At 49.4% G+C, this 25,976-nt stretch overlaps 1 protein-coding gene across 2 annotated transcripts in view; it reads left to right on the top strand.

The window, feature by feature from the left end:
* Positions 1 to 25,976, top strand: part of PTPA (protein phosphatase 2 phosphatase activator) — a 416,046-nt gene that overhangs the window by 218,990 nt on the left and 171,080 nt on the right. For both annotated transcript variants that reach the window (XM_078646251.1, XM_078646252.1), the window contains exons 6-7: positions 20,072 to 20,171; positions 20,559 to 20,683. In XM_078646251.1, coding sequence (XP_078502377.1) covers positions 20,072 to 20,171; positions 20,559 to 20,683 — 225 coding nt within the window. The remainder of the gene's footprint in view (positions 1 to 20,071; positions 20,172 to 20,558; positions 20,684 to 25,976) is intronic.

Here is a 25,976-nt window from a genome sequence, read left to right as displayed (position 1 = left end):
TGGACCAGCCCGTGGTACTCTGTGATATCACCTTATGCCCTTCTCGTGGGGGCAGAGGGCCCGTTGGACCAGCCGTGGCACTCTAAGAGATCACCTTATGCTCCTCTCGTGGGGGGAGAGGGCCTGTTGGACCAGCCCGTGGTACTCTGTGAGATCACCTTATGCTCTTCTCGTGGGGGGAGAGGGCCTGTTGGACCAGCCCGTGGTACTATGTGAGATCACCTTATGCTCTTCGCGTGGGGGGAGAGGGCCTGTTGGACCAGCCTGTGGTACTCAGTGAGATCACCTTATGCTCCTCTCGTGGGGGAAGAGGGCCCGTTGGACCAGCCGTGGCACTCTGTGAGATCGCCTTATGCTCCTCTTGTGGGGGGAGAGGGCCCGTTGGACCAGCCCATGATACTCTGTGAGATCACCTTATGCTCCTCTGGTGGGGGGAGAGGGCCTGTTGGACCAGCCCGTGGTACTCTGTGATATCACCTTATGCTCCTCTGGTGGGGGGAGAGGGCCTGTTGGACCAGCCCGTGGTACTCTATGGGATCACCTTATGCTCCTCTCGTGGGGGGAGAGGGCCCGTTGGACCAGCCCGTGGTACTCTGTAAGATCACCTTATGCTCCTCTCGTGGGGGAGAGGGCCTGTTGGACCAGCCCGTGGTACTCTGTGAGAGCACCTTATGCTCCTCTCGTGGGGGGAGAGGGCCCGTTGGACCAGCCGTGGCACTCTATGAGATCGCATTATGCTCCTCTTGTGGGGGAAGAGGGCCTGTTGGACCAGCCCGTGGTACTCAGTGAGATCACCTTATGCTCCTCTCATGGGGGGAGAGGGCCCATTGGACCAGCCCGTGGTACTCTGAGAGATCACTTTATGCTCCTCTCGTGGGGGGAGAGGGCCCGTTGGACCAGCCCGTGGTACTCTGTGAGATCACCTTATGCTCCTCTGGTGGGGGGGGAGGGCCTGTTGGACCAGCACGTGGTACTCTGTGAGATCACCTTATGCTCCATTTCGTGGGGAAAGAGGGCCCGTTAGACACGCCTGTGGTACTCTGTGAGATCACCTTATGCTCCTCTCGTGGGGGGAGAGGGCCCGTTGGACCAGCCCGTGCTACTCTGTGAGATCACCTTATGCTCCTCTCGTGGGGGGAGAGGGCCTGTTGGACGAGCTGTGGTACTCTATGAGATCACCTTATGCTCCTCTTGTGGGGGAGAGGGCCAGTTGGACCAGCCTGTGGTACTCTGTGAGATCACCTTATGCTCCTCTCGTGGGGGGAAATGACCTGTTGGACCAGCTGTGGTACTCTGTGAGATCACCTTATGCTCCTCTCGTGGGGGGAGAGGGCCCGTTGGACCAGCCCGTGGTACTCTGTGATATCACCTTATGCCCTTCTCGTGGGGGGAGAGGGCCTGTTGGACCAGCCGTGGCACCCTATGAGATCACCTTATGCCCTTCTCCTGGGGGGAGAGGGCCCGTTGGACCAGCCCGTGGTACTCTGTGATATCACCTTATGCCCTTCTCGTGGGGGGAGAGGGCCCGTTGGACCAGCCCGTGGTACTCTGTGATATCACCTTATGCCCTTCTTGTAGGGGGAGAGGGCCCGTTGGAGCAGCCCGTGGTACTCTGTGAGATCACCTTATGCTCCTCTCGTGGGGGGGAGGGCCCGTTGGACCAGCCGTGGTACTCTGAGATCGCCTTATGCCCCTCTCGTGGGGGGAGAGGGCCCGTTGGACCAGCCCGTGGTACTCTATGAGATCACCTTATGCTCCTCTCGTGGGGGAAGAGGGCCCGTTGTGTGGTAAATGAATAAATAATACCCTATTTTTGACTAGGCATATATCATTGCAGGTAGCTCAATAAATAAGAGTCAAGATTCGAGGTAGTAGGAGTTTCTGCAGGTTTATTACAGCATAAGGACAGGATCAGGACAACCTGCATAGAACGGGGGTAACAGGGCCCGGCAGCTGCCGGGGCTGGGTCAGGAATGAGCGCGCTAACTTTTAATAACAATACATGAACTTATATACATAGCGCGAACACATAGCATTACATTGCAGTAGGCGTAGCAGTGGGTGGAGCAGAAGGCGTGACGCGTAGCAGTCGCGAAAGATAACAGTAAAAAGAGGTGTAACTGGGAGTATACATAGACATGTGATGCAAACGTAACAGAATATGTCATGAATGGGCGGAAACTTTGGAGGGGGCTACCTAAGGAGCCGGGACCTCTAACCTAATGGTGCGCGTAAACTGGCAATGACGTGTTACTGGGAGAAGCTGGGGGCTATGAACTCTGTGCTAGGAGTAGAGACTTGAGTCTGGAGGGTCGGAGCGACATGTACCTAAACCCTATCTGGTATCTGATGTTTAGGGAACATGTTGATATAAACTAGAAGTCATAAGGGGAAAGGCTAACTTGACTCTAAGACTGGACCATGCATTATTCTACATGTAGTGCGTGATGAAGAATATTAAATAACCATTAATACAGTATTTCTCTAACATGGAGCCGAATAGGCTAGACAATGACGGAAACTATTGATGCAGTTCAGTAGCTTAGGAATGCAGAGAAGGAGGACTGAACTGATAGCTGGAACTATAATATACTTTTGGCAGACTCAGAGGCAGAGCCGGGCTGCACCGGACACTGCGAGGCAGGAAGTAAGTGAAAGGTCGAGGATACAGGTGGGGGCTGTATCGCTCCTTAGCGAGGCTCCAGGAGACAGGAGCTGAATCTAGGGTCCGGGCCCTTTTGAGGCCTAGAAACGGGGACTTTATAATGAAATAACGTGCACACTGGGAAACGTAGCAACGTAACTTTACATAGGCCTGATATTCGTAGTATTCACGAGGACTGGAAAATGACATACCAGAGGTGGACACAACTGTAATTGCGTCATTAAACAGACATGGGGAATAACATATGCATATTGGTCATGCACACATAACATATGATGGATGAGGCGTAGGGACACAGAACATGGCAAAATTTACTTTTCCACATTCCCTCCTTGTCACTACGTTTCCATCAGGAAACATCAATTTTCATGATACCGTCTATCATTTCATACAGTATCATTTGCTCGTCTCGAATTGTCTTGGAACGAGATTTAGAACGGGGCTTGGGACTAGGAATACAAGAGGTAGCACACATGCTGCAAATCGCAGGGCCACATTGTATACAGAGGCAGCAGCTGAATATGATCGCTACTGCAATACCTAGAAAGGACAGGACTTTCCATCCCCATGCGGAAATTATATTCCAGAACCAACCGGACCATGTCCAGGTGCCTGGATCTTGGTGTAACAGATGGGCAATTTTATGGAGTCTGGTTATAGCTGAATAAACAGACGGCGCGTTATTTGGAATGAAAATGCAGCAACTAGATCCGATGACTCTACAGGCCCCGCCCCTATCGGCCAGTATGACGTCAAGGACGAGACGATTCTGTAAAACGACAAATCTCATAGCAGATTGCTCTTCGGTTAAGTTACCTAGAGCAGAGGCAGTCTCATTTACTACTGCTTCAAGGGTTCTTGTTAACCTACGGATCAGTTTACTATTCTGGACAGGTCCTACAAAGAAGAAGAAACCTTTATTGAAATCTGTATACTGTTCTAGAGTAGTTTCAGTATAATCGACAATTGGGGACTCCCTTCTATGTCTGATGTGTACTAGATGTGTGTTTCTGTGATAATCAGATGGGGCTAGGAAAACAGGTGGTAGTAGGAAAGCAATGTAACAGGTTCCCTCCCAATCGAGGGGCAGACGGACATATGCGGTTTGACCACAAATAAAATAAGAATGACGTGAAGCTTTGAAAACAGATTTCCCACTGTCACTATACTTGACAATAGTAGTACAATCACTATGTCCTACATGTAGAGAACCATAACTACGGACACATAATTCGCCTTTGACTGGTAGTACTGAAATAGCAGGTAAGTCTGGAGTAGTATCAGACTGAACATTCAGGACCATGAAATTCGACGAATAATTACCTAAATTATATACTTCATTTTCTAGATCTAAACCTGTTCTGTGGGGAAAACCTTGCTTGTCTGGAAAACATGTGCTGTTAAGAAAAGACATATCTCTTGAGGATGACGTTAATGTGGACCATGCTCCACACGAACCATTATGTGAAAATGGATAAGGAAAGAGTGGCAGAACTCCCTTCGGTGTCTGGAAAGGGGGGAGTCGACCACACACCCAACAATTAGTGGCATTGCTGGTCTGGTGTGAGTAATGTAACATACGGATAAATGTGTTGTTACGCATAGCGAGGCGGTAAGAATATTCGTGAGGAGGCAGATCACTAAACGTGTGCTCTACTGTAGCATTAGCAGACTTATTTACATGAGGAACTGGAAAATATAGGAAAAAGGCATAACTGGTGCAGGAAATCATTATGCTGATGAATAATATGAAACTTAGAAAAACGATACATTGAATTGAACTTTGACTGACTCTCTCACTATGGGGGTCTATTTTATACATGTCAGAAACAGTCTAACCGTTTCACCTAGGGGAGGACTTATACAATCAAACTGACTGACTTATTTTACTAGACCTAAGCTTTAACTTATACTCCTGCTGCGGAGTTTTCTCTAACAGGGGAGGGGTTGTAGTAATGTCTTTTGCGGGACAGTCCTTTAGAACAATGTCTTGGCAGTCTTTGAAATCTTGGGAATCCTTGGAAATGTTCTTGGAAATGTTTTTAGAAACGGGTTTCAATCCATTGAAAAGTTTTACATGAGAGAGATGGACCCACCCCTTCCTGCCTTCCAACTTGACAGCAGTACGGGTGGTCAAGAGGACCTGACGTGGCTCCTTCCAACGTGGTTCCAGCGGACTTGATCTGTCAAAATTTCTGATCATCACCAAGGAGCCTGGAACGATCTCGTGCGGTGCCACCTCGGTATTGTCTGGAAATGCGGCGGCAACCTGTGAACGACATGAGTTGAGGGCAGACATCAAGGAAGCTAGGTAATCTGTCAGCATATTACATGAAACATCGGTAATACTTCGGGGTCTAGGAGTACCCCACATGTTAGGGGGGCGGCCGAATATGACCTCATACGGGGACAGACCTGATCTGGAATGTGCGACCATGCGCATATAAAACAAAGCGACTGGCAGAGCTACTAACCAGTCCACACCTTTTTCTTTACAAACTTTGGCGATACGGATTTTCAGGGTCTGATTATGTCTCTCGACTAGACCGGCTGCTTCTGGATGGCGTACACAATGGAACTTCCACTGGTACCCTAACAACAGGGAAACGTGCTTCATTAACTCCGAGGAGAATGGCTGACCGTTATCAGAATATACGACTCTAGGGAGTCCGTATCTAGGGAAGAATTCACGAACCAACTGCTTGGCAGTGGTCGCGGCTGTGTAATCTGGAACTGGATATGCTTCTGTCCACCTGGACAAAGCGCATACAACTACAAGGACATACTTGAAACCTCGACATCGCTCCATCTGAATATAATCCATCTGGAGGACCTCAAAAGGGTGGTCAGGGGGCTGGAAACCACCTTGTTCCACCGGGACACTTTTACCTGGATTAAACTGACAACATATCATACAGGTACGGACTTTCTGCTTGGCTGCAGCTCGTAAATGCTTGTTGAACCAAATGTTCTGGATACTGTCTAACATAGCTTTTTCTCCTAAATGTGCTGGACTATGTGCGGTATTGATAATGACTTGAACCATAGAGTCGGGGAGAAACCATATGGCTCTACCCTTCGTTAACCATCCTTGATCTGTCTGGACCCCTCCTTGTTCAGACCATTTCTTGATCTCATCGGGAGTAGCATGTAACTGGATATCTATGACATCTTGCGTAGGGTCCTTAACTGTCATGCATGTAGTCGGATCTGGAGTATGTGTCTGATTAACTGGAATGTCTAGAGTCTGTGCTGTAAGCTTGGCTGTGCGGTCTGCTAGATCGTTACCTTGGGAAATAATGTCAGTAACTTTCGTATGTGCTTTGCATTTCATGATAGCAATGGATGTCGGTAAATGTATTGCATCTAACAGAGCTTGAATAAGGAAACCATGCTGAATCTTGGTTCCATGAGAAGTCATAAAACCTCTCTCCTGCCAGAGCACTCCGAAGTCGTGTACAACTCCGAATGCGTAACGTGAATCTGTGTAAACATTAACTTTCAGGTTCTTGGCATGTATACAGGCTTGTGTCAGAGCAACTAGCTCTGCTGCTTGAGCGGACAGAGTGTCAATACGGTGTGTTTCAATAACGTCGGTGTCAGTAGTCACTGCATACGCGGCGACTAGTTCTCCTGTACTAGTTCTCATACATGAACCATCCACATAAAGTGTCAGGTCGGGATCTGGTAACGGAATGTCTGTCAGATCTTGTCTTGGCTTAGTCGTGATGTTAACTACTTCCACACAGTCATGTGTGTCAGGATTTGAATTAACTGATGGTAACAGTGTAGCAGGATTCAGAACGTTGCAGCGTCTTATTTTTATGTGTGGCTGAAACAGCGTCAATTCATAACCTGTTAAACGTGCAATTGTCAAGTGTTGAGTCTGTGTTCGGTTTAAAAGAACTTCTACTGAATGTGGGACTTGTACTGTCAGGGAATGTCCTAAAACTATGGCATCACTTTGTCTGATAGCTAGTGCTGTGGCTGCAACTGACTTGAGGCACGTAGGCAAGGCCTGGGCGACTGGATCTAGTGTGCTCGAAAAATAAGCACAGGGCTTGTATTGACCTGCTTGATCTTGTGTAAGAACAGATAATGCTGTACCTTCGCGTTCAGTAACGAAAAGTGTAAAAGGCTTACTGTAGTTTGGTGTAGCTAGAACTGGAGCTTGACATAAAGCTTTCTTTAACTCGTTGAAACTAAGTGTATGGTCAGATGTCCAAGGGAGGACAGTCGATACGGCTGCCTCCTGTGTCGTTAACTGTATCAGTGGCTTGGCTAGAAATGCATACTGAGGAATCCATTGCCTACAATAAGAAGTAAGGCCGATAAAAGCACGTACCTCCTTCTGGGTTCTGGGCTGGGGAAGACTCGCTATTAACTGGATACGGTCGGGTGTCAACTGCCTACCCCTCTTGGACAGTAAGTGTCCTAAGTAGACCACTTGCTGGACACAGAATTGAAGCTTAGAAGGGGACACCTTGTGCCCCATCTCGGCTAGGAAATACAGAACCGTGAGTGACGCTCGTTCGCAGTCACGTTCAGAACGGGCTGTGATCAGTAGATCGTCGACATACTGGAGCAGGGCAGTGTCAGTTGGCATGTGAATGTTGTCTAGTTGTCTCTTAAGTGCTTGACTGTAAATACTAGGACTTTCTGTGAACCCTTGAGGAGCGCGTGTAAACATATAGCTCCTTCCATTTAAACAAAATCCGAAAAGAAACTGGCTGTCTGGGTGAATTGGAACACTGAAAAATGCATTCTTAAGGTCTATGACAGTGAAAAACATGGCTTCGGAATCAATAGCAGTTAACAGGGAAGAAATATCTGGGACAACTGGGTACTGTGGAATAATACATTTGTTAAGCTCTCGTAAATCAATCACTAAACGATATACTGGGGGTGCATTCGGATCAGTACGTTTCATGACTGGAATGATCGGAGAATTGCATACATTGGAGTCAGTTTCTACAACTACTCCTTGAGCCATGAGCTCGTCAATAATTTTGGAAAAGGCTGCTACAGCCTCAGGTGGCAATCTGTACTGTCTGATTCGGGGCAACACTACACCTGGTTTGAGAGTCACACGATGGGGTGTGATTTGCATGTAACCTACATCAGTTGGACCTTGCGCCCATAAATGCTGCGGAACTTTAGACAGTCTGGAATCAAAATCTCGTAATACATGGTGACCCTTAAAGTCACGTAGGAACAGACGTATTCCCTCTGGGGAACAGCAAATAACTGCACCTAATTCTTTCAGTGTTTTAATGCCTAACAAATTTTCTGGACATGACTTAGTAAGTAACAGATCAGTAGTACGGGACAATGGACCTACTTCTAGAGTGACTGGCTTAGATATCTCGTTTACTATTGGTTTTCCTGAAAATCCAAGGGAAACATTTCTTGAGCCTGAGAGCGGAGCCCCTGGAACTTCGGCATGACTAATTGTGGTCCTACTTGCCCCTGTATCGATCAAAAACTTTCTGTCTTTCCCTAATACTTGACTATGAACATAGGGACCTTCTTGATCTACAGGTATCTCGATGAGAGGCAAGCCTACCTCCCTCTCTAGGCTGTTTCATGAATATTGCTGGTACTCTGGATACTCAGACTGTGCATACTGGTACATCTGTGATGTGACATGCTGTGTTGCAGCGATAGGCTGCGGAGCTGTAACTGTCTGTGGTGCATTCTGTGGCTGAGGAATCTGTGAAACTTGTTCTTGTCTAGGCGGACGTGGTCTTTCTTTAGTCTTACCAGTAGCTATGTTGTGTTTCAGAACTGCACACTCGTTTATAAAATGACCTGGTTGTTTACAATAATTGCAGTTCCCTTTAACGGGAGCTGCAGGATGACTGGCTTGATTCGGACCCCTCTTCTGACTGTCTTGAGGAACAGATTGTGCAACTAGCACTTTCATTTTCGTGTCTTTCATGCGTTTTCTTTCGTGCTCTTGCTCTTCCCTGATTCTATTCTGGTGGTACTGGAGCATCTGGAGCATCTGGGACGGAGTATTTGCTTGCCAGGTGCTTTCGACTTTCAAAACTCGGTTCTTAATTTGTGGACTTGAATTCTCGACTAATTTGGTAACGAAAAGGTGAGGGTATGACTCACTACTTGTCTTGAGACCACTATTGATACTGAAACATTTTTCAAACCTAGAATAAAAATCACTAATATCTTCATCTTGTTTCTGTTTACAGGCTGAGATTGCATCCCAGTCTTCTTTTCTCGTTGTCAATAATCTGGGTAAAACTTGAATCAATAATTCTGGTAATTCTTTACATTTATCTCCAAGACCGGTACCTGGTACTCGTGCCTTGTCTTCTGCTTCCAGGACTGCCCAATCGATCTTTTTCTCTCCCACCTCCCATTCTTTTTCTTTTAACTTTTCATATACCCCTGCGGGCAGCAGGACTTTTAACATTTTAATGATATCTGGGTAAGTGTATTCTCCCATACGGAGCATGTCTTTTAATTCTCTATGGAACCCTGCTGGATCTTTGTCATGACAGGGAATTAATTTCTTCATTTCAAGAAGTTCCATCTTTGTAATTGGAGTGTATACAAACACACGTTCCATTTCGCCACCCGTCCCTTTGACTGGGTGGACTTCTCGTAACGGATTCTGTCTGTCTATGTAAAACGGTTTACTTTCTGGGGGTGAGACATGAACAAAATGCGGGTTCAGAAACGTTCTATATTTGTGACGCTGTTCTAGAATGACACTAATTAAATCGGTACCTAGACCTCTCCATCTATACTGGAGTAACTCGTTTAGGATATCGTGCAACGGGCCTGGATCAGAGTGTTGACCCTCATACAATGTAATGAGGTGCTGGATCATATACATACCCACCAGTCGTTGCTCGGCTGGGGGCAATTTCAGAAACATTTGTGCCACTATTTCGTCTGGAAAGGTGGTAGAATCAGTAATCCATCGGACTGCTGATCGGGCTAGTTCTTGTTCATGCATGGTACTTAACTCACTGTAACCGACTCGTGATTTCAGAATGTGATCGGTAGCTTGGAATACTTGTTCTAGAGAACCTTGTTCTGGCGCTGAATGATGAAAAATAGACTTGGGTTCTAGGCGTAAATGGCGATCTGGAAATCTGGATTTTCCTACATACGCTATTCTGGCGGGATTCTCGTTCTCTTCCTCTTCAGGATCAGAGATACTTTCTTTCTCGCTTACTTGTGCTGCTTTACGCTGTTCGTGTATCTTTATTATTTCCCTACGGATTTTCTTGTACATACTCTCCATAGCACTAATGGTCTTGTGCTTACCCTCGGCTATATTATCACTCCACCTTGTCAGGATTCTCATTTCGGCGGGATCTTTAGACGGGTAATCTTGTTCTCTTATTAGATAATTGATCAGGAACTTTAATATCATGAGCTGGATCTCGGCTTTCCTTTGAGACATAATCTCGCCAATACTTTCTGGATCATCCCCTGTACGGATGAAACGATATATTCTGTCTAGATCTTCTTTCATATTCGGTAAGGTGACTAGATACTCGGTCACCCTCCTTACGCGTACGGAATATAAAACCATATTATACTCGCCTGGGACTGCGTCATAGACACATTCGCCAAGGGCTTGTCTGATTTCTGTGACAGACTTATTACTTTTAGGAGTACGCTGTGATGCTTGAGCATGTAATTCGAGTGCTGATAAACGCTTGTGTGGCGGCGGGGTTTGAGGAGTAGCTCCTCCTGCGGCCCCTAGACTGGAGTCGTCTACTGAGGCTCTACGTCCTGGCAGAGTAGGAAATGGAACTGTAGGCTGGACTTGTATGGCGGGCTGGACCGGGGGTACCGTAACAGGTACTCCGGTGCCTGGAGGAGCGGGAAGTGCCTGATTTACAGGGATAGGCGGAGCGCGGACAGGATTTGCATATTCGGGGACTGTGTCGTCCAAATAGGACGAAATAAAAATATCAGCTGCGGTCGGTTTGTGACGTAGCTTGGTCGGAACTAATGGTGGCGGGAAATTACTGGATGCCTCCGGGGTCGCTTTTGGCAAGCCCTCGGCAAGAAGAGGATACATACCCTTAATAAGGGCATGCCTCTGTCTGTCTGACTGTTCGATTTTGACTTGTTCACCTATCTCGATTAATTCTCTCTCTTGGGCTCGTTCTTGGGATTCTCTACTTAACTCTGACTTTCTGGCTTCCTTTTCCGTTCTTTTATGAGCTTCCTTACGCCATAACTCGATGGCATCTTTCTGTGACTGTCTGGCTTTCTTTTTCCATAATGCTTCTTCTACTCGCATGATACATTCGGCATCCCATGTACCCGATACGGGCCATCTATACTTTTCTTCTAACTGTTTGGTATACTCTACCCATAAATCTAGATACAGTATGGCGCTTATGCCATGTTTCTGATACATAAAGTGACCTGGACTGTCCCTAGGTGGGACAGGAACTGCTTCTTCTAATAAACCCTTTCTAGTTTTTAACTGACGTAACTTGGAAAAGAGCGGCATGACTGGACTATAATCTGGACACAATACAATACACAATGAAAACACGAAAATCACGTCGCACTCATACCACAACATTAAAATACATGAAGAACATTGTAAATAACAGTTCGGACAGAATATTACATGGAATACTGAGAACAGAACAGAACAGAATGTCTCGAGAACGGAACAGACTAGAATTACTGGATGCACTGCTGTAACAGTACGGAACATACCGGTCCCATAAAGGGACGCATCAAGACCCGTATCCACCTAGGTGAACACTTCGTTTGTGAGTCTGGGCACCACCAACCCACGGACCAGGAGTCAATTTAGACTGACCCTGTCTAGATACTACCCCAGCAATGGTACTCACCGGGCAGCACGGAACGGAAAGCCTCGGACGGGACTGGACTGCTACAACGACGGACTTCGGACTTCAGTTACGGGTGGGCCTCCGGATACCTCGGACCTTGGACTCTCGGCTTGGGCTCTGGTCGGGACTCGCCGCGTTCCTCCACCGTCTCGTTTGGATGCTGGACCGCCTCCTCCGTCTCCTCCGTGGGCCTGAGGGATACTTGAGCAGAAATATCTGCCACTGCGCAGAAGAGTTCCGTCACGACTGCAGAGGGTCAGGGGGTCGGCGTGGCTTCACCGACGCGTGGGGAAAGGGCAAGTCCCTGTTCGGGCGCCATTATGTGGTAATTGAATAAATAATACCCTATTTTTGACTAGGCATATATCATTGCAGGTAGCTCAATAAATAAGAGTCAAGATTCGAGGTAGTAGGAGTTTCTGCAGGTTTATTACAGCATAAGGACAGGATCAGGACAACCTGCATAGAACGGGGTTAACAGGGCCCGGCAGCTGCCGGGGCTGGGTCAGGAATGAGCGCGCTAACTTTTAATAACAATACATGAACTTATATACATAGCGCGAACACATAGCATTACATTGCAGTAGGCGTAGCAGTGGGTGGAGCAGAAGGCGTGACGCGTAGCAGTCGCGAAAGATAACAGTAAAAAGAGGTGTAACTGGGAGTATACATAGACATGTGATGCAAACGTAACAGAATATGTCATGAATGGGCGGAAACTTTGGAGGGGGCTACCTAAGGAGCCGGGACCTCTAACCTAATGGTGCGCGTAAACTGGCAATGACGTGTTACTGGGAGAAGCTGGGGGCTATGAACTCTGTGCTAGGAGTAGAGACTTGAGTCTGGAGGGTCGGAGCGACATGTACCTAAACCCTATCTGGTATCTGATGTTTAGGGAACATGTTGATATAAACTAGAAGTCATAAGGGGAAAGGCTAACTTGACTCTAAGACTGGACCATGCATTATTCTACATGTAGTGTGTGATGAAGAATATTAAATAACCATTAATACAGTATTTCTCTAACATGGAGCCGAATAGGCTAGACAATGACGGAAACTATTGATGCAGTTCAGTAGCTTAGGAATGCAGAGAAGGAGGACTGAACTGATAGCTGGAACTATAATATACTTTTGGCAGACTCAGAGGCAGAGCCGGGCTGCACCGGACACTGCGAGGCAGGAAGTAAGTGAAAGGTCGAGGATACAGGTGGGGGCTGTATCGCTCCTTAGCGAGGCTCCAGGAGACAGGAGCTGAATCTAGGGTCCGGGCCCTTTTGAGGCCTAGAAACGGGGACTTTATAATGAAATAACGTGCACACTGGGAAACGTGGCAACGTAACTTTACATAGGCCTGATATTCGTAGTATTCACGAGGACTGGAAAATGACATACCAGAGGTGGACACAACTGTAATTGCGTCATTAAACAGACATGGGGAATAACATATGCATATTGGTCATGCACACATAACATATGATGGATGAGGCGTAGGGACACAGAACATGGCAAAATTTACTTTTCCACAGTTGGACCAGTCCGTGGTACTCTGTGAGATCACCTTATGCTCCTCTCGTGGGGGGAGAGGGCCCATTGGACCAGCCCGTGGTACTCTGAGAGATCACCTTATGCTCCTCTCTTGGGGGAGAGGGCCTGTTGGACCAGCCTGTGGTACTCTGTGAGATCACCTTATGCTCCCCTCGTGGGGGGGAGGGCCCGTTGGACCAGCCCGTGGTACTCTGTGGGATCACCTTATGCTCCTCTCGTGGGGAGAGGGGGCCGTTGGACCAGCCCTTGGTACTCTATGAGATCACCTTATGCTCCTCTCGTGGGGAGAGGGGGCCGTTGGACCAGCCCGTTCTACTCTGTGAGATCACCTTATGCTCCCCTCGTGGGGGGGGGAGGGCCCGTTGGACCAGCCCGTGGTACTCTATGAGATCACCTTATGCTCCTCTCGTGGGGGGAGAGGGCCTGTTGGACCAGCCAGTGGTACTCTGAGAGATCACCTTATGCTCCTCTCGTGGAGAGAGAGGGCCGTTGGACCAGCCCGTGGTACTCTATGAGATCACCTTATGCTCCTCTCGTGGGGGGAGAGGGCCCGTTGGACCAGACTGTGGTACTCTGTGAGATCACCTTATGCTCCTCTCGTGGGGGGAGAGGGCCCGTTGGACCAGCCCTTGGTACTCTGTGAGATCACCTTATGCTCCTCTCGTGGGGGGGAGGGCCCGTTGGACCAGCCCGTGGTACTCTGTGAGAACACCTTATGCTCCTCTTGTGGGGGGAGAGGGCCCGTTGGACAAGCCCTTGGTACTCTGTGAGATCACCTTATGCTCCTCTCGTGGGTGGAGAGGGCCCGTTGGACCAGCCCGTGGTACTCTGTGATATCACCTTATGCCCTTCTCGTGGGGGGAAAGGGCCTGTTGGACCAGCCGTGGCACTCTATGAGATCACCTTATGCCCTTCTCCTGGGGGGAGAGGGCCTGTTGGACCAGTCCGTGGTACTCTGTGAGATCACCTTCTGCTCCTCTCGTGGGGGAGAGGGCCCGTTGTACCAGCCTGTGGTACTCTGGGAGATCACCTTATGCTCCTCTCGTGGGGGGAGAGGGCCCGTTGGACCAGCCTGTGGTACTCTGTGAGATCACCTTATGCTCCTCTCGTGGGGGAGAGGGCCCGTTGGACCAGCCCGTGGTACTCTGTGAGCTCACCTTATGCTCCTCTCGTGGGGGGAGAGGGCCTGTTGGACCAGCCTGTGGTACTCTGTGAGATCACCTTATGCTCCTCTCGTGGGGAGAGAGGTCCCGTTGGACTAGCCCATGATACTCTGTGAAATCCCCTTATGCTCCTCTCGTGGGGGGAGAGGGCCCGTTGGACCAGCCGTGGCACTCTATGAGATCGCCTTATGCTCCTCTCGTGGGGGGAGAGGGCCTGTTCGACCAGTCCGTGGTACTCTGAGATCACCTTATGCTCCTCTCGTGAGGGAGAGGGCCTGTTGGACCAGTCCGTGGTACTCTGTGAGATCACCTTATGCTCCTCTCGTGGGGGGAGAGGGCCCGTTGGACCAGCCCGTGGTACTCTATGAGATCGCCTTATGCTCCTCTCGTGGGGGGAGAGGGCCTGTTGGACTAGCCCATGATACTCTGTGAAATCACCTTATGGTCCTCTCGTGGGGGGGAGAGGGCCAGTTGGACCAGCCTGTGGTACTCTGTGAGATCACCTTATGCTCCTCTCTTGGGGGAGAGGGCCTGGTGGTCCAGCCCATGGTACTCTGTGAGATCACCTTATGCTCCTCTCTTGGGGGAGAGGGCCTGTTGGACCAGCCTGTGGTACTCTGTGATATCACCTTATGCTCCTCTCGTGGGGGGAGAGGGCCCGTTGGACCAGCCTGTGGTACTCTGTGAGATCACCTTATGCTCTTCTCGTGGGGGGAGAGGGCCTGTTGGACCAGCCCGTGGTACTCTGTGAGATCACCTTATGCTCCTCTCGTGGGGGGAGAGGGCCCGTTGGACCAGCCTGTGGTACTCTGTGAGATCACCTTATGCTCTTCTCGTGGGGGGAGAGGGCCTGTTGGACCAGCCCGTGGTACTCGTTGAGATCACCTTATGCTCCTCTCGTGGGGGGAGAGGGCCTGTTGGACCAGCCCGTGGTACTCTGTGATATCACCTTATGCTCCTCTGGTGGGGGGAGAGGGCCTGTTGGACCAGCCCGTGGTACTCTGTGAGATCACCTTATGCTCCTCTCGTGGGGGAGAGGGCCTGTTGGACCAGCGCGTGGTACTCTGTGAGATCACCTTATGCTCCTCTCGTGGGGGGAGAGGGCCCGTTGGACCAGCCCGTGGTACTCTGTGAGATCACATTATGCTCCCCTCGTGGGGGGGAGGGCCCGTTGGACCAGCCTGGGGTACTCTGTGAGATCACCTTATGCTCCTCTCGTGGGGGGAGAGGGCCCGTTGGACCAGCCCGTGGTACTCTGTGAGATCACCTTATGCTCCTCTCGTGGGGGGAGAGGGCCCGTTGGACCAGCTGTGGCACTCTATGAGATCACCTTATGCTCCTCTCGTGGGGGGAGAGGGCCCGTTGGACCAGCCCGTGGTACTCTGTGAGATCACCTTTTGCTCCTCTCGTGGGGGGAGAGGGCCCGTTGGACCAGCCCGTGCTACTCTGTGAGATCACCTTATGCTCCTCTCGTGGGGGGAGAGGGCCCGTTGGACCAGCTGTGGCACTCTATGAGATCACCTTATACTCCTCTCGTGGGGGGAGAGGGCCCGTTGGACCAGCCGTGGCACTCTGAGATCACGTTATGCTCCTCTCGTGGGGGGAGAGGGCCCGTTGGACCAGCCGTGGCACTCTGAGATCGCCTTATGCTCCTCTGGTGGGGGAAGAGGGCCTGTTGGACCAGCCTGTGGTACTCTGTGAGACCGCCTCATGCTCTCCTCATGGGGGAGAGGGCCTGTTGGACAAGCCCGTTGTAGACTGTGAGATTACCTTACTTTCCTCTCGTGGGGAAGATGGTCTGTTGGACCAGCCCGTGGTACTCTGTGAGACCGCCTCATGTTCTCCTTGTGGGGGTAGAGTCTCTGTTGGACTAGCTCATAGTACTCCGTGAGATCGCCTTTTTTCTCTTTCTTTGAGAAAAGGGACTGCTGCACTAGCCTGCAAGATCACCTTCTGTTTTCGTGGGTGGAGAGGGTCTGTTAGAGTAGCACTGAGGAGTCTGAGATCGCCTTCTGTTCTCCTCCTGCAGGGAGAGTGTTTGTAGGACCAGTCCATGTTAGCCTATGAGATCGCCTTATGTTCCCCTCGTGTGGCGAGAGGGCCTGTTGGATCAGCCCGTGGTACTCTGTGAGGTCACCCTATGTTCTCCACATAGGGGGAGAGGGCCTGTTGAACCATCCCGTGTTAGCCTATGAGATCGCCTTATGTTCCTCTTGGGGGGGAGAAGGGGGGGGGGGCGGTTGGACCAGCCCGTGGTAGTCTGTGAGAACGCCTTATGTTCTCCTTCTGGGGGGAGAGGGTCTGTTGGACCAGCCCGTGGTACTCTGTGAGAACACCTTATGTTCCTCGTGGGGGGGGGGGAGGGGGGACTGTTGGACCAGCCTGTGGTACTCTGTGAGATTGCCTTTTTTCTCCTTCTGGGGGAGAGGGTCTGTTGGTCTTGCCAATGGTACTCTGTGTGATCACTTTCTGTTGTTGTGGGGGGAGAGGGTCTGTTATATTAGCCTGTGATAGTTTTTGAGATCGCCTTATGTTCTTCCCATGGGGGAGAGGGTCTGTTGGATTAACCCTTGGTAGTCTGTGAGAACATTACGTTATGTTCACAGCTCTGGCCAGACTCAACTCGTCATATTTCAAGCTCTGCGCCAGCAAAGCAGTGATGTCTGTGTTTCAGAGGAAACATTGTCATGGCAGTTCCTTCAATTGCATTGATAGTTTGATGCACAGCCTGTTCCTTCCAAGGGCTCTCGCTCACCTGCTATGGTGTCATACAGAGAGAGGTATGCGTTTATTGGAGAGCCGAAGCCTTGCCTCTCATTCTGTGCTGCTGAGGGATAGTCCTGAGTCTGTTCATTTCTAGAGCTCTCGCTCACCTGCTATGGTGTCATGTTGATGGGTCAGAGAGAGAGAGAGAGGTAGAAGTGTATTGGAGAGCTGAGGCCTTACCTTTCATTCACTGCTGCTGAGGTACAGTCCTGAGTCTCTTCCTTCCAAGGGCTCTCGATCACCTGCTATGGTGTCATGTTGATGGGTCAGAGAGAGAGAGAGAGAGAGAGAGAGAGAGGTAGGTGTGTTCTCTTCAAGGGGATCCTCATCAATAGTCATAAGCACATGAATATTCCCGCCTATGTGCGGGACCCCGGAAAACATATATCATATATATGTAGCTCTACATATATGTATATATACATATATAAACACATACAATGCAGTCCTTCTGGAAATGCTGGACAATGCTGCAATAGAAGTCTTTGCACATAAATACATACCAATAAAAGCAGGGAGAAAGAAAACCTTTGAAAACTGCTTTATTATACAGCAGAAAAGGTAATCCTGCAAGGAAAATGCAAGCATTGTCAGCACATAGGCTGCATTGTAGAGGAAACAACAGTGTAGAAAGCTGAAAAGCTAACCCACATAACAGTAACAAAATACTGGCACCGTGCCTTTAAGGCAGCCATGACCCCTAGCTCCCATCATGCCTCAGGGGTGATAGGTCAGTTGTTCTTTCCAGCTCCTTCTGACAGGACCCTGGTCTCTACAGCTCTACTTCTTTCAGATTTTTTGTCAGAAATTACTTCACTTTTTGAAGTGAAACCTTTTTACTTCGGCATTTTTTCAGTGTTGAAGTCCTATTTAACTGTTTTTGAAGGGTTTGGGCATTGATTTCCACTCAGAAATGCCTTCCCTTTTTGATCCTTGCCCCTCCTGTGGCAAAAAGAAGGCAAAAACAGACTCTCACTCAGTTTGTATTTTATGTTTGCCTTCTGATCATGATCCTCACGCATGCCAGCATTGCCAGCTCCTGTCCAAAAGAACTTTGAAGGACAGAGAGAGGATTCGCCTTTGCGGGCTGGCAGAGAGAAGATCTTTCTCCAGACGCAGGTCACCGCTGAAGAAGGAGAGAGCATCAGCAAGTAAGATTTCAGTGTGCTGTCCATCGGCGTGGGGCTCAGCGCCTCGAATACCTTCTTCAGCGTCGAAAACGGCGACCAAAAGACCATCGACGGTGGGCTCGGCGTCGAGAGAAGACCGGTCGTGGTCGAGAATCACAGGTACGTCGATACCTCTGCCGTCGTCAACCAGGCGGCGATCAGCATCGAGGCAGCTATCTTCGTTGGTGCGGGCTCGCACAACGTCGAGAGATAAATCTCCGTCGTCGCCTTCGAGGCTTTATCCGACGTCGAGACATGCTCCGTCGACGCAGAGTCACCGGCGATCGACGTCGAAGCATAGATCTCCGTCGACCAGGCGATTGTCGACGTCGAGTCAAGCTCTGCCGTCGCAGGTTCAACATCGACCGGCGTCGAAGCATACCTATCCGACGTCCTCCAGGCGGCGTTCGACGTCGAGACAGGTACCATCACCTCTGTCGGCGTCGAAGCGACGTTCGACTTAGAGGTCTAGATCCCTTCTGGTGTCTCATTCGACGTCAAGGCCAAGATAATCGACATTGAGGGATCGTTCGACGTCGAGGAGGATTTCTCAGTCGAACCGGTCATCGAGGAGATCGCAGGCACGCTTTCCCACAAGAGCAAGATCTAGAGGCTCCAGGCATTCGGCGTCACTCCACTCAACATCCAGAGTCTCTCCCATTATGGGTGACGCAGAGCAGATCAACGTCCAGGCTTTCGCCAGCGACATCTCATCGCTCTTCGTGACGGAGGTCGCGCTCAAGAACCCATGGGGCCTCTTCGCATTCTATCCGAAGTTCCCCACAGACAATTGCTTCATCTCGCAGTGCATCCGTGCATTCCAAAGGACCTGCAGGTTCTCCTTCAAGAAGTTCTCCGAGGAGGCAGAGATCCTCTTCGGTGCACCTCTCCCTAGGTGGTTGCAACCCCTACATCTGTGGATACCATCATCGGCAGGTGCTACGCAAATGGCAGCTGAGTACTCAAGCCCGTTGCATAGGTCTCCTTTGCAGCGCCTGGTGCAAGAAGTGGACAAGTCAACTAACACTCGCACCAGAGAGCGCCGGGGCAGATCCCCTGATCGAAGGGCTGCACATGGCCATCGTAAAAGGCGACGTACACCATCTTGGTCGTCATCATCAACACACTCATCTAAGAGGGATTACTCTCCCACCCTCACAGATAGTCCGCCCAGCAGAGTGTCACCCATTGACGACGTAAACACTTTCCATGATGTGCTTACCAGAGGGGCACAGAAGTTGGGCACTACCATGGCCACTACTCAAACGACCACGTCCATTATCTTTGAAACACCTCATCAAAGATCGGTGTTGAGACCAGGAGTCATCGAACCTGTAATGGATGTGTTTCATGTGCTTATGACTTTGATGAGGATACCCCTGGAAGAGAACTAGGATTACAGGTAAGTAACTAATCCTTTTGGGGCGCTGAAGCCTTGTCTCTCATTCCCTGTTGCTGAGGGACAGTCCTGAGTCTCTTCCTTCCAAGGGCTCTCGCTCACCTGCTGTGGTGTCATGTTGCTGGGTCGTACAGAGAGAGGCTGGTGTGTATTGGAGATCCGAAGCCTTGCCTTTCATTCCCTGCTGCTGAGGGACAGTCCTGAGTCTCTTCCTTCCAAGGGTTCTCGCTCACCTACTATGGTGTCATACAGAGAGAGGTAGGTGTGTATTGAAGAGCCAAAGCCTTGCCTTTCATTCCCTGCTGCTGAGGGACAGTCCTGAGTCTTCTTTCCAAGGGCTCTGGCTCACCTGATATGGTGTCATGTTGGTGGGTCAGAGAGAGAGGTAGGTGTGTATTAGAGAGCCAAAGTCCGGCCTTTCATCCCCCGTTGCCCAGAGACAATCCTGACTCTCATCCAAGGGGTCTCACTCACCTGCTCTCGTCTTCTCCTGTCTCTCCTTAGGACACGAAGCAGCGTTCGCAGCCTTTCTCTGCTGCCTTTGTAAAATCGGAGTCCTGAAGGCAGACGATCAGCTGGCCATCGTCTTCCGAGTGTTCAATAGGTAAGGAAAAGAAGTCCTGGCAGGGGTCGCAGTCTTTGGTCTTGGTGAAATGGGGCTCCTGTGCAGCGAAAGGTCCCTCTGAGCTCAGTGTACTGCGACTCAAGACCACATCTTGCCTGACCCCCTTTACATGGAAACGGTTCCTGCCTGCTTCTAATCAAGCCTCCTTTCTCGATCAATGTATTCTTCCTTTTTCGCACCTTGTGTCATCTACATTTATAACTCTGGGGCGGGTTCCCTTCGCTCTTGCACTCCGCCCAACTGTTGCACGTCTCACTCCTTGGATCCACGGGGTGTCTCCTGCTCCTTCACTTAGGTATATTCTTCAAATGCTCTCCTTCCCTCCGATGCTCTCTTTCTCACCTTGGTCAATTCCTTTCTTCACAGGTATTTGGAGGTAATGAGAAAGCTGCAGAAAACCTATCGGATGGAGCCAGCTGGAAGCCAGGGGGTGTGGGGCCTGGACGACTTCCAGTTCCTTCCCTTCATTTGGGGAAGCGCCCAGTTGATAGGTAGATGGGACCTTGTTATCTTTTCACTGTGTTGCCTGATTTAGATTTGCTAGAGCTGCTCTTCTGCTTGGGATGGTCTGCTGCTTGAATGATCTCAGCAGTATTTGATCTTTGTGTTACTCTATGGGGCCATTTCTATTTCAAGTACCCTGGTGGGATCCCTCGGATTCTTGTCTGCTGGACGGTAGTGAGAACTATGGATTCCAGGCTTATTTTCCAGCCTGGTCGAGGATGTCTAAAGCTATGTGGGACCATGGTTAATGCCTCTCATAGACGATGGTGCCAACTGTGGGTTCCAGGATAGTACCTTGCCTGGTGAAAGTGATAACATCGCTTTAGATTCTAGGACTCGTTCCTGCTCTGTTAGGTCTTCTCTTTTGGACCATGGTAGGACTTATGAATTTTAGGGTGAAATCTTCAATTGTGGAGGGAGGGTGGTGGGAGCTGTGTGTGTTTTCATTTGTTTTTTACTGGGGAAAGTGCGAGCTTTGAGTTCGAAAGTGCGAGCTTTGAGTTCAAAAGTGCGAGCTTTGAGTTCGAAAGTGCGAGCTTTGAGTTCGAAAGTGCGAGCTTTGAGTTCGAAAGTGCGAGCTGTGTGTAATCCAGGGTTAGTTATTAGAGGACGAAGATGGGAGTTGTAAGGGTTTTGGGATTAGTTCTTCAGTGGTGAGAGCTGTGTGGGCATTCGGCGCAATTCTTCTCTGGAGGGTGCTGTGTAGGAGATTTGATTTCTACGGCTTGTTCTTAACTGGAGGAGAATTTTAGTTGTTGTGTGGGTTTCAGGGTTAGTTCTTCATTGGTGGATGATGGATATAGATGTGTTGGCTTCAGGGTTAGTCCTGAACTGTTGGATGATGGTGGGAGCTTGTTGCGGTTCGGGGTTCTTCACTGGTGGATGGTGGTGGGAGCTGTGTGTACTTCAGGCTAATTCTTCTCTGGAGGACCGCGGTGAGAGATCGGAGTTCTGGGGCTTGTTCTCTGGTGAATGTTGATGGACTCTGTTTGAGCTTCAGGGTTCTGGCGGAGGATGGTGGAAGCTCTGAGTTTGTTTTTCACTGGAGGAGGATGGTTGGAGCAATGTGTTTCCCAGGGTTGGTTCTTTATTGGGGGAGGATGATGGGAGAATTGTAGGTTTTGGGGCTAGTTCTTCACTGGTGCATGATGGTGGGAGCTCTGTGGGTTTCAGGGTTAATTCTTCACAGGTGAATGATGGTGGGAGCTGTGTGACCTTTGGGGTTCTGCACTGATGGATGATGATGATGGGAGCTGTGTGGGGTTCGGGGTAAGATCTTCACTTGTGGATAATGGTGGGAACTGTTTGGGTTTCACTGTTAGTCTTGTTTGGCAGAAAATGGTGGGAGATCTGATTTCCAGGGTTAGTTCTTCACTGATGGATAATGGTGGTAGATCAGAGTTCTAGGGCTTGTTCTTCCCAGGTGAATGATGATGGGAGCTGTGTGGGTTTTGGGGTTAGTTCTTCACTGGTGGATGGTGGGAGCTGTGTGGGTTTCAGGGTTAGTGTTCTTCGGTAGAACATGGTGGGAGCCCTTAGTTCCTGGTTTAGTTCTTGCCTGGTGGGTGATGGTGGGAGATCTTAGTTCTGGGACGGGTTATTCACTGGTGATGATGGTGGGACCTATGTGGGTTTCAGGGTTAGTTCTTCACGGGTGGATGATGGTGGGAGCTGTGTGAGATTCAGGGTTAATACTTGTGATGATTTGGGTCTCTTTTATGGTATGGCTATGCGGCCGTACTGTGAAATACACTTGCACAAACTGTCTCTGACCCAGTCAGGCTCATTTGGACAATCTTGAAGCTCAACCTTGAGTTGATGTAGCTTCAAGCAGCAGTGCTTGAACACAGGACCTATTGTAAAGCATTTAACAGTACCAAACAATGAAATAAGAAAAGACATGATACAAAATAAACAAGACACCAATTTATAAAGGTAGATTATATTTTTAGGAATTTTTAGAGTTTAAGGCTTGCAAAATCCACCAGGGGGTTCTGGAAAGAAAGATTGTTTCAAAAGTCCTTATTTTTATAATGTTATCTGGGAGCCGCTATGCACTTAATACGCTCACTCCTTAGGGTTCTCCTATTGTTTAGAAGTTTTTAGTAGTCTGCATCTTCTACCCCATATAGGTCTATTCTGGATGCAAATATGTCAGTCCAGATAGTTAAGGCACAGGTATTCGTGAGTACTCGGACTGCTTGATTTGCACTGTTGCTCCAGCGCTGGGTGGGGCTCTCTAGTGTACCTTTTGTTATATAGTATTCAACCCAGGGGGGTCTTTTTTTTCTTTCTTTTTTGCTCCGCACCCTATGGCTATCTTTTGTGCACCATATCTTATAGCCTCATTACTGTGGACCAATGGTATATGCAATGTCATTTGCCTGCTAATATCTGCCTACTGTTGCTTACTATCTGGTGAATGTTGATGTTCTTCCTTTTTTATTGCGTAGAAATTCAATAAAAGAGATTTAAACAAAAAGTCCTAATTTTTAATCCATTCACAAACCAGTATTGATAACCGTAAAGATTCAAAAAGGTCAAAAAGTTTGTACAAATTAGTTTGACTTCTCCAACCTGGCTTGGGGACCACATCAACAGGGAACAGGTCATATATTCCCATTGGGTAGATTTGGCACAACCACTAAAGACCTCAAAGGATTGGCCCTGATGCTGCAGATGCTGGAGATAAAGATGCTCAAGGATGCTCCGGGTGCTGTGCGGTCGACAGGGGTGCCTTTGCGATTATTCCTCGGTCCACAGATCATATGGGGCGACTTTGGCCACAAAGGTCGTGATCCCTTAAAGTCTTCTTTGGAACCAGAGAAGGCTAGCTGTTTCGGAGCTACCAGTCCCCATGTACAGCAGTCCCACCGCAATCCTTTGGTGGGGCTAGTGTTCCTCTTGGGCAACCAATCTAGACCGCAACAGCACTCCCAGGTCTAACTGACTCAGGTGCAACTTTTGGCTGTCAAGTATCGGTCTCTTAGGGTGCCCAGAGACAGCTAGTAGCGATTCTTCTGCGGTGGCTACCAACTTGCTGGAGGCTACTTCCGCTGTGCTGACCCTGTTGTGGCCTCCAGGGGGTCGGTCCACTATTACTTTAAGTCAATCCTTTGGTCTGGGAACAACTTCTCCTGGAGCCAGTTTGCCAAAGACACAGTCCTCTCTTCGCTAGCCCAAAGTGCACCAGATGCTGTCCATTAGACCGTGCAGCCTCTCTTTGTGCGGTCCAGGTGACAGCAGGGCAGTCCTCCTTCGATCCTTGTTCTAGTTCCGACGTGATCTAAGGCGAAGGGTGCCATATTTAGTCCCAGAAAGTGCCCTGAGGCGATGATGCGGTACTGGCCAATGGGCTACCAGGTCACCTTCCTCTTGGAGATGACGTTCCGGTTATAAGTGGCATCTAGCAAACCCAGAGTGCACGATTCTGCCACTCACAAGATGTCAGGACCTTTGGTAGGATGTGAGGAGCTAAGTAGCCCACCCTCGAGGATGTCTACTTGTGGGCTACACACCCATGGGAAAACTAGTTTGGGCACTGGTCCTCCTATTTTGTACATAGTCTCACACAGGTCGGCACTAGCTTCCTTACATGCCCTGAGTACCATATACTAGGCACTTATAAGTAAATCAGTCCTTACCAACTGAGGATAGCCAATTAGATATTCTTTGTAATGGTTAAGAGCACTGGCACTGAGATCTGATAGCAAGCCTCGGTGCACTCTGAGTCGATAAACCAACAGCATCAGTCCAAAAATGTTGGAGTGAATATGCAAAAAGAGGCATTTTTCCTCATTGGTGGATGATGGTGGGAACAGCGTGGGTTTCGGGGTTAGTTCTTCACTGGTGGATGATAGTGGGAGCTAAGCGCGTTTTGGGTTTAGTTCCTGTAGAAAAGTAGGATCTGCTTTCATGGTTACCCCCACTTTTTGCTGGTGTCATTCTATTTTATTTTCTGACTGGTGTTACTGGGATCATGCTAATCGGGACCCCAGTCACTGTGCTCTCTCCCTAAATTGGACAATGATAAGTACTTTGGTACCTTTCTAATTGGCTACTGGTGTACCCTTCTCAGTCTCGAGTATATGGTACTTTGGTACCCCCGGGGTAGGTACACCAGGGGTCTCCAATGGACTGCAGAATGTTAATGTTATCAGAGCTTATATAGCGCACAGCTGCCCCGGCAAAGGGGCGTCCCGACGCTTCCAGCATCAGAAAACCGGCCTAGCCACTTCAAAAGGATAGCTCCAACAAAACGAAAGACCAGAAGAGCTAGAGTAAGGGAAAAAGGAAGGTTTTAATGGCTTTTGTAAAGTCCAACAGACCCTCCAAACTATGATTTTGAACCTGCAGGGAGTTTCATAACTTGGCCGCCAAACAGCGGAAGAACCGTCCCCCCGCTCAACAGCCTTTCACACGGGGAATAATGACCAAGTGCTGCCCTAAGGAGCGCAGCTGGCGTAGGGGAGTGTACGGGGTAAGCAAATTACCGAGCAGGCTAGGCGTAGCGAACTTCAGTATCTTGAAAGGGAGGCACAGTGGCTTAAATTGAATCCGCTCGTCCATGGGAAGCCAATGAAGTTTCCGGATGGTGTCAGCAATAGGACAAAACCGAGGGAGCCCCAGCAACGTTCTGGCAGCAGCGTTTTGAACACGCTGCATCCGAATAATTTCAGCCTGATTCGCCCCCGACAGCAGAGAGCTGGCATAGTCCAGTCGGGATAGAATAGTCGACTGGACAATCAACTGTCGTGTCGGTGGTTCGAAACACTTCAGAAGGGACTTAAGACCTCACAAGAGGCCAAAGCATGTACCGGCAATTTTTTGATATGTATTTGGAAGCTGAGAGAAGAATCCATCCAAACCCCCAGGTTCTTAACCACCTCCTTTGGTTCAGGAGTGTTACCCAGGGCACTCGGCCACCAGTGCTCGCCCCACAAGCTTGCGTTCTTCTCTACTAACAAAACCTCGGTTTTATTAGCATTTAGCTGCAAGTAGTGAGTTGTCATCCATTCAGCCACGGCCATCAGGCCATCTCTAAACCTGGAGGCATTCAAAGTAAAACCTTCAGCCAGGGCCACCACTAGCTGCGTGTCGTCCGCATATGAGACCAAAGTAAGGTCCCACTGCCTGGCGACTGCTGCCAGCGGCTGAACGTACAGGTTAAACATGAGGGACTCAGTGCTGATCCCTGAGGCACCCCCTGATCGATGGAATGGACCTGAGATAGAAACGGGGGGGGCAGAGACTGGGAAAGATCTTCCAGACAGGAAGGAT

The sequence above is a fragment of the Lissotriton helveticus genome, chromosome 5_1 (genome assembly GCF_964261635.1).
Source record: "Lissotriton helveticus chromosome 5_1, aLisHel1.1, whole genome shotgun sequence".
Classification (NCBI taxonomy): domain Eukaryota; kingdom Metazoa; phylum Chordata; class Amphibia; order Caudata; family Salamandridae; genus Lissotriton; species Lissotriton helveticus.
Note: the sequence above shows the minus strand (reverse complement) of the source record. Positions and strands in the feature narration are given on the sequence as shown.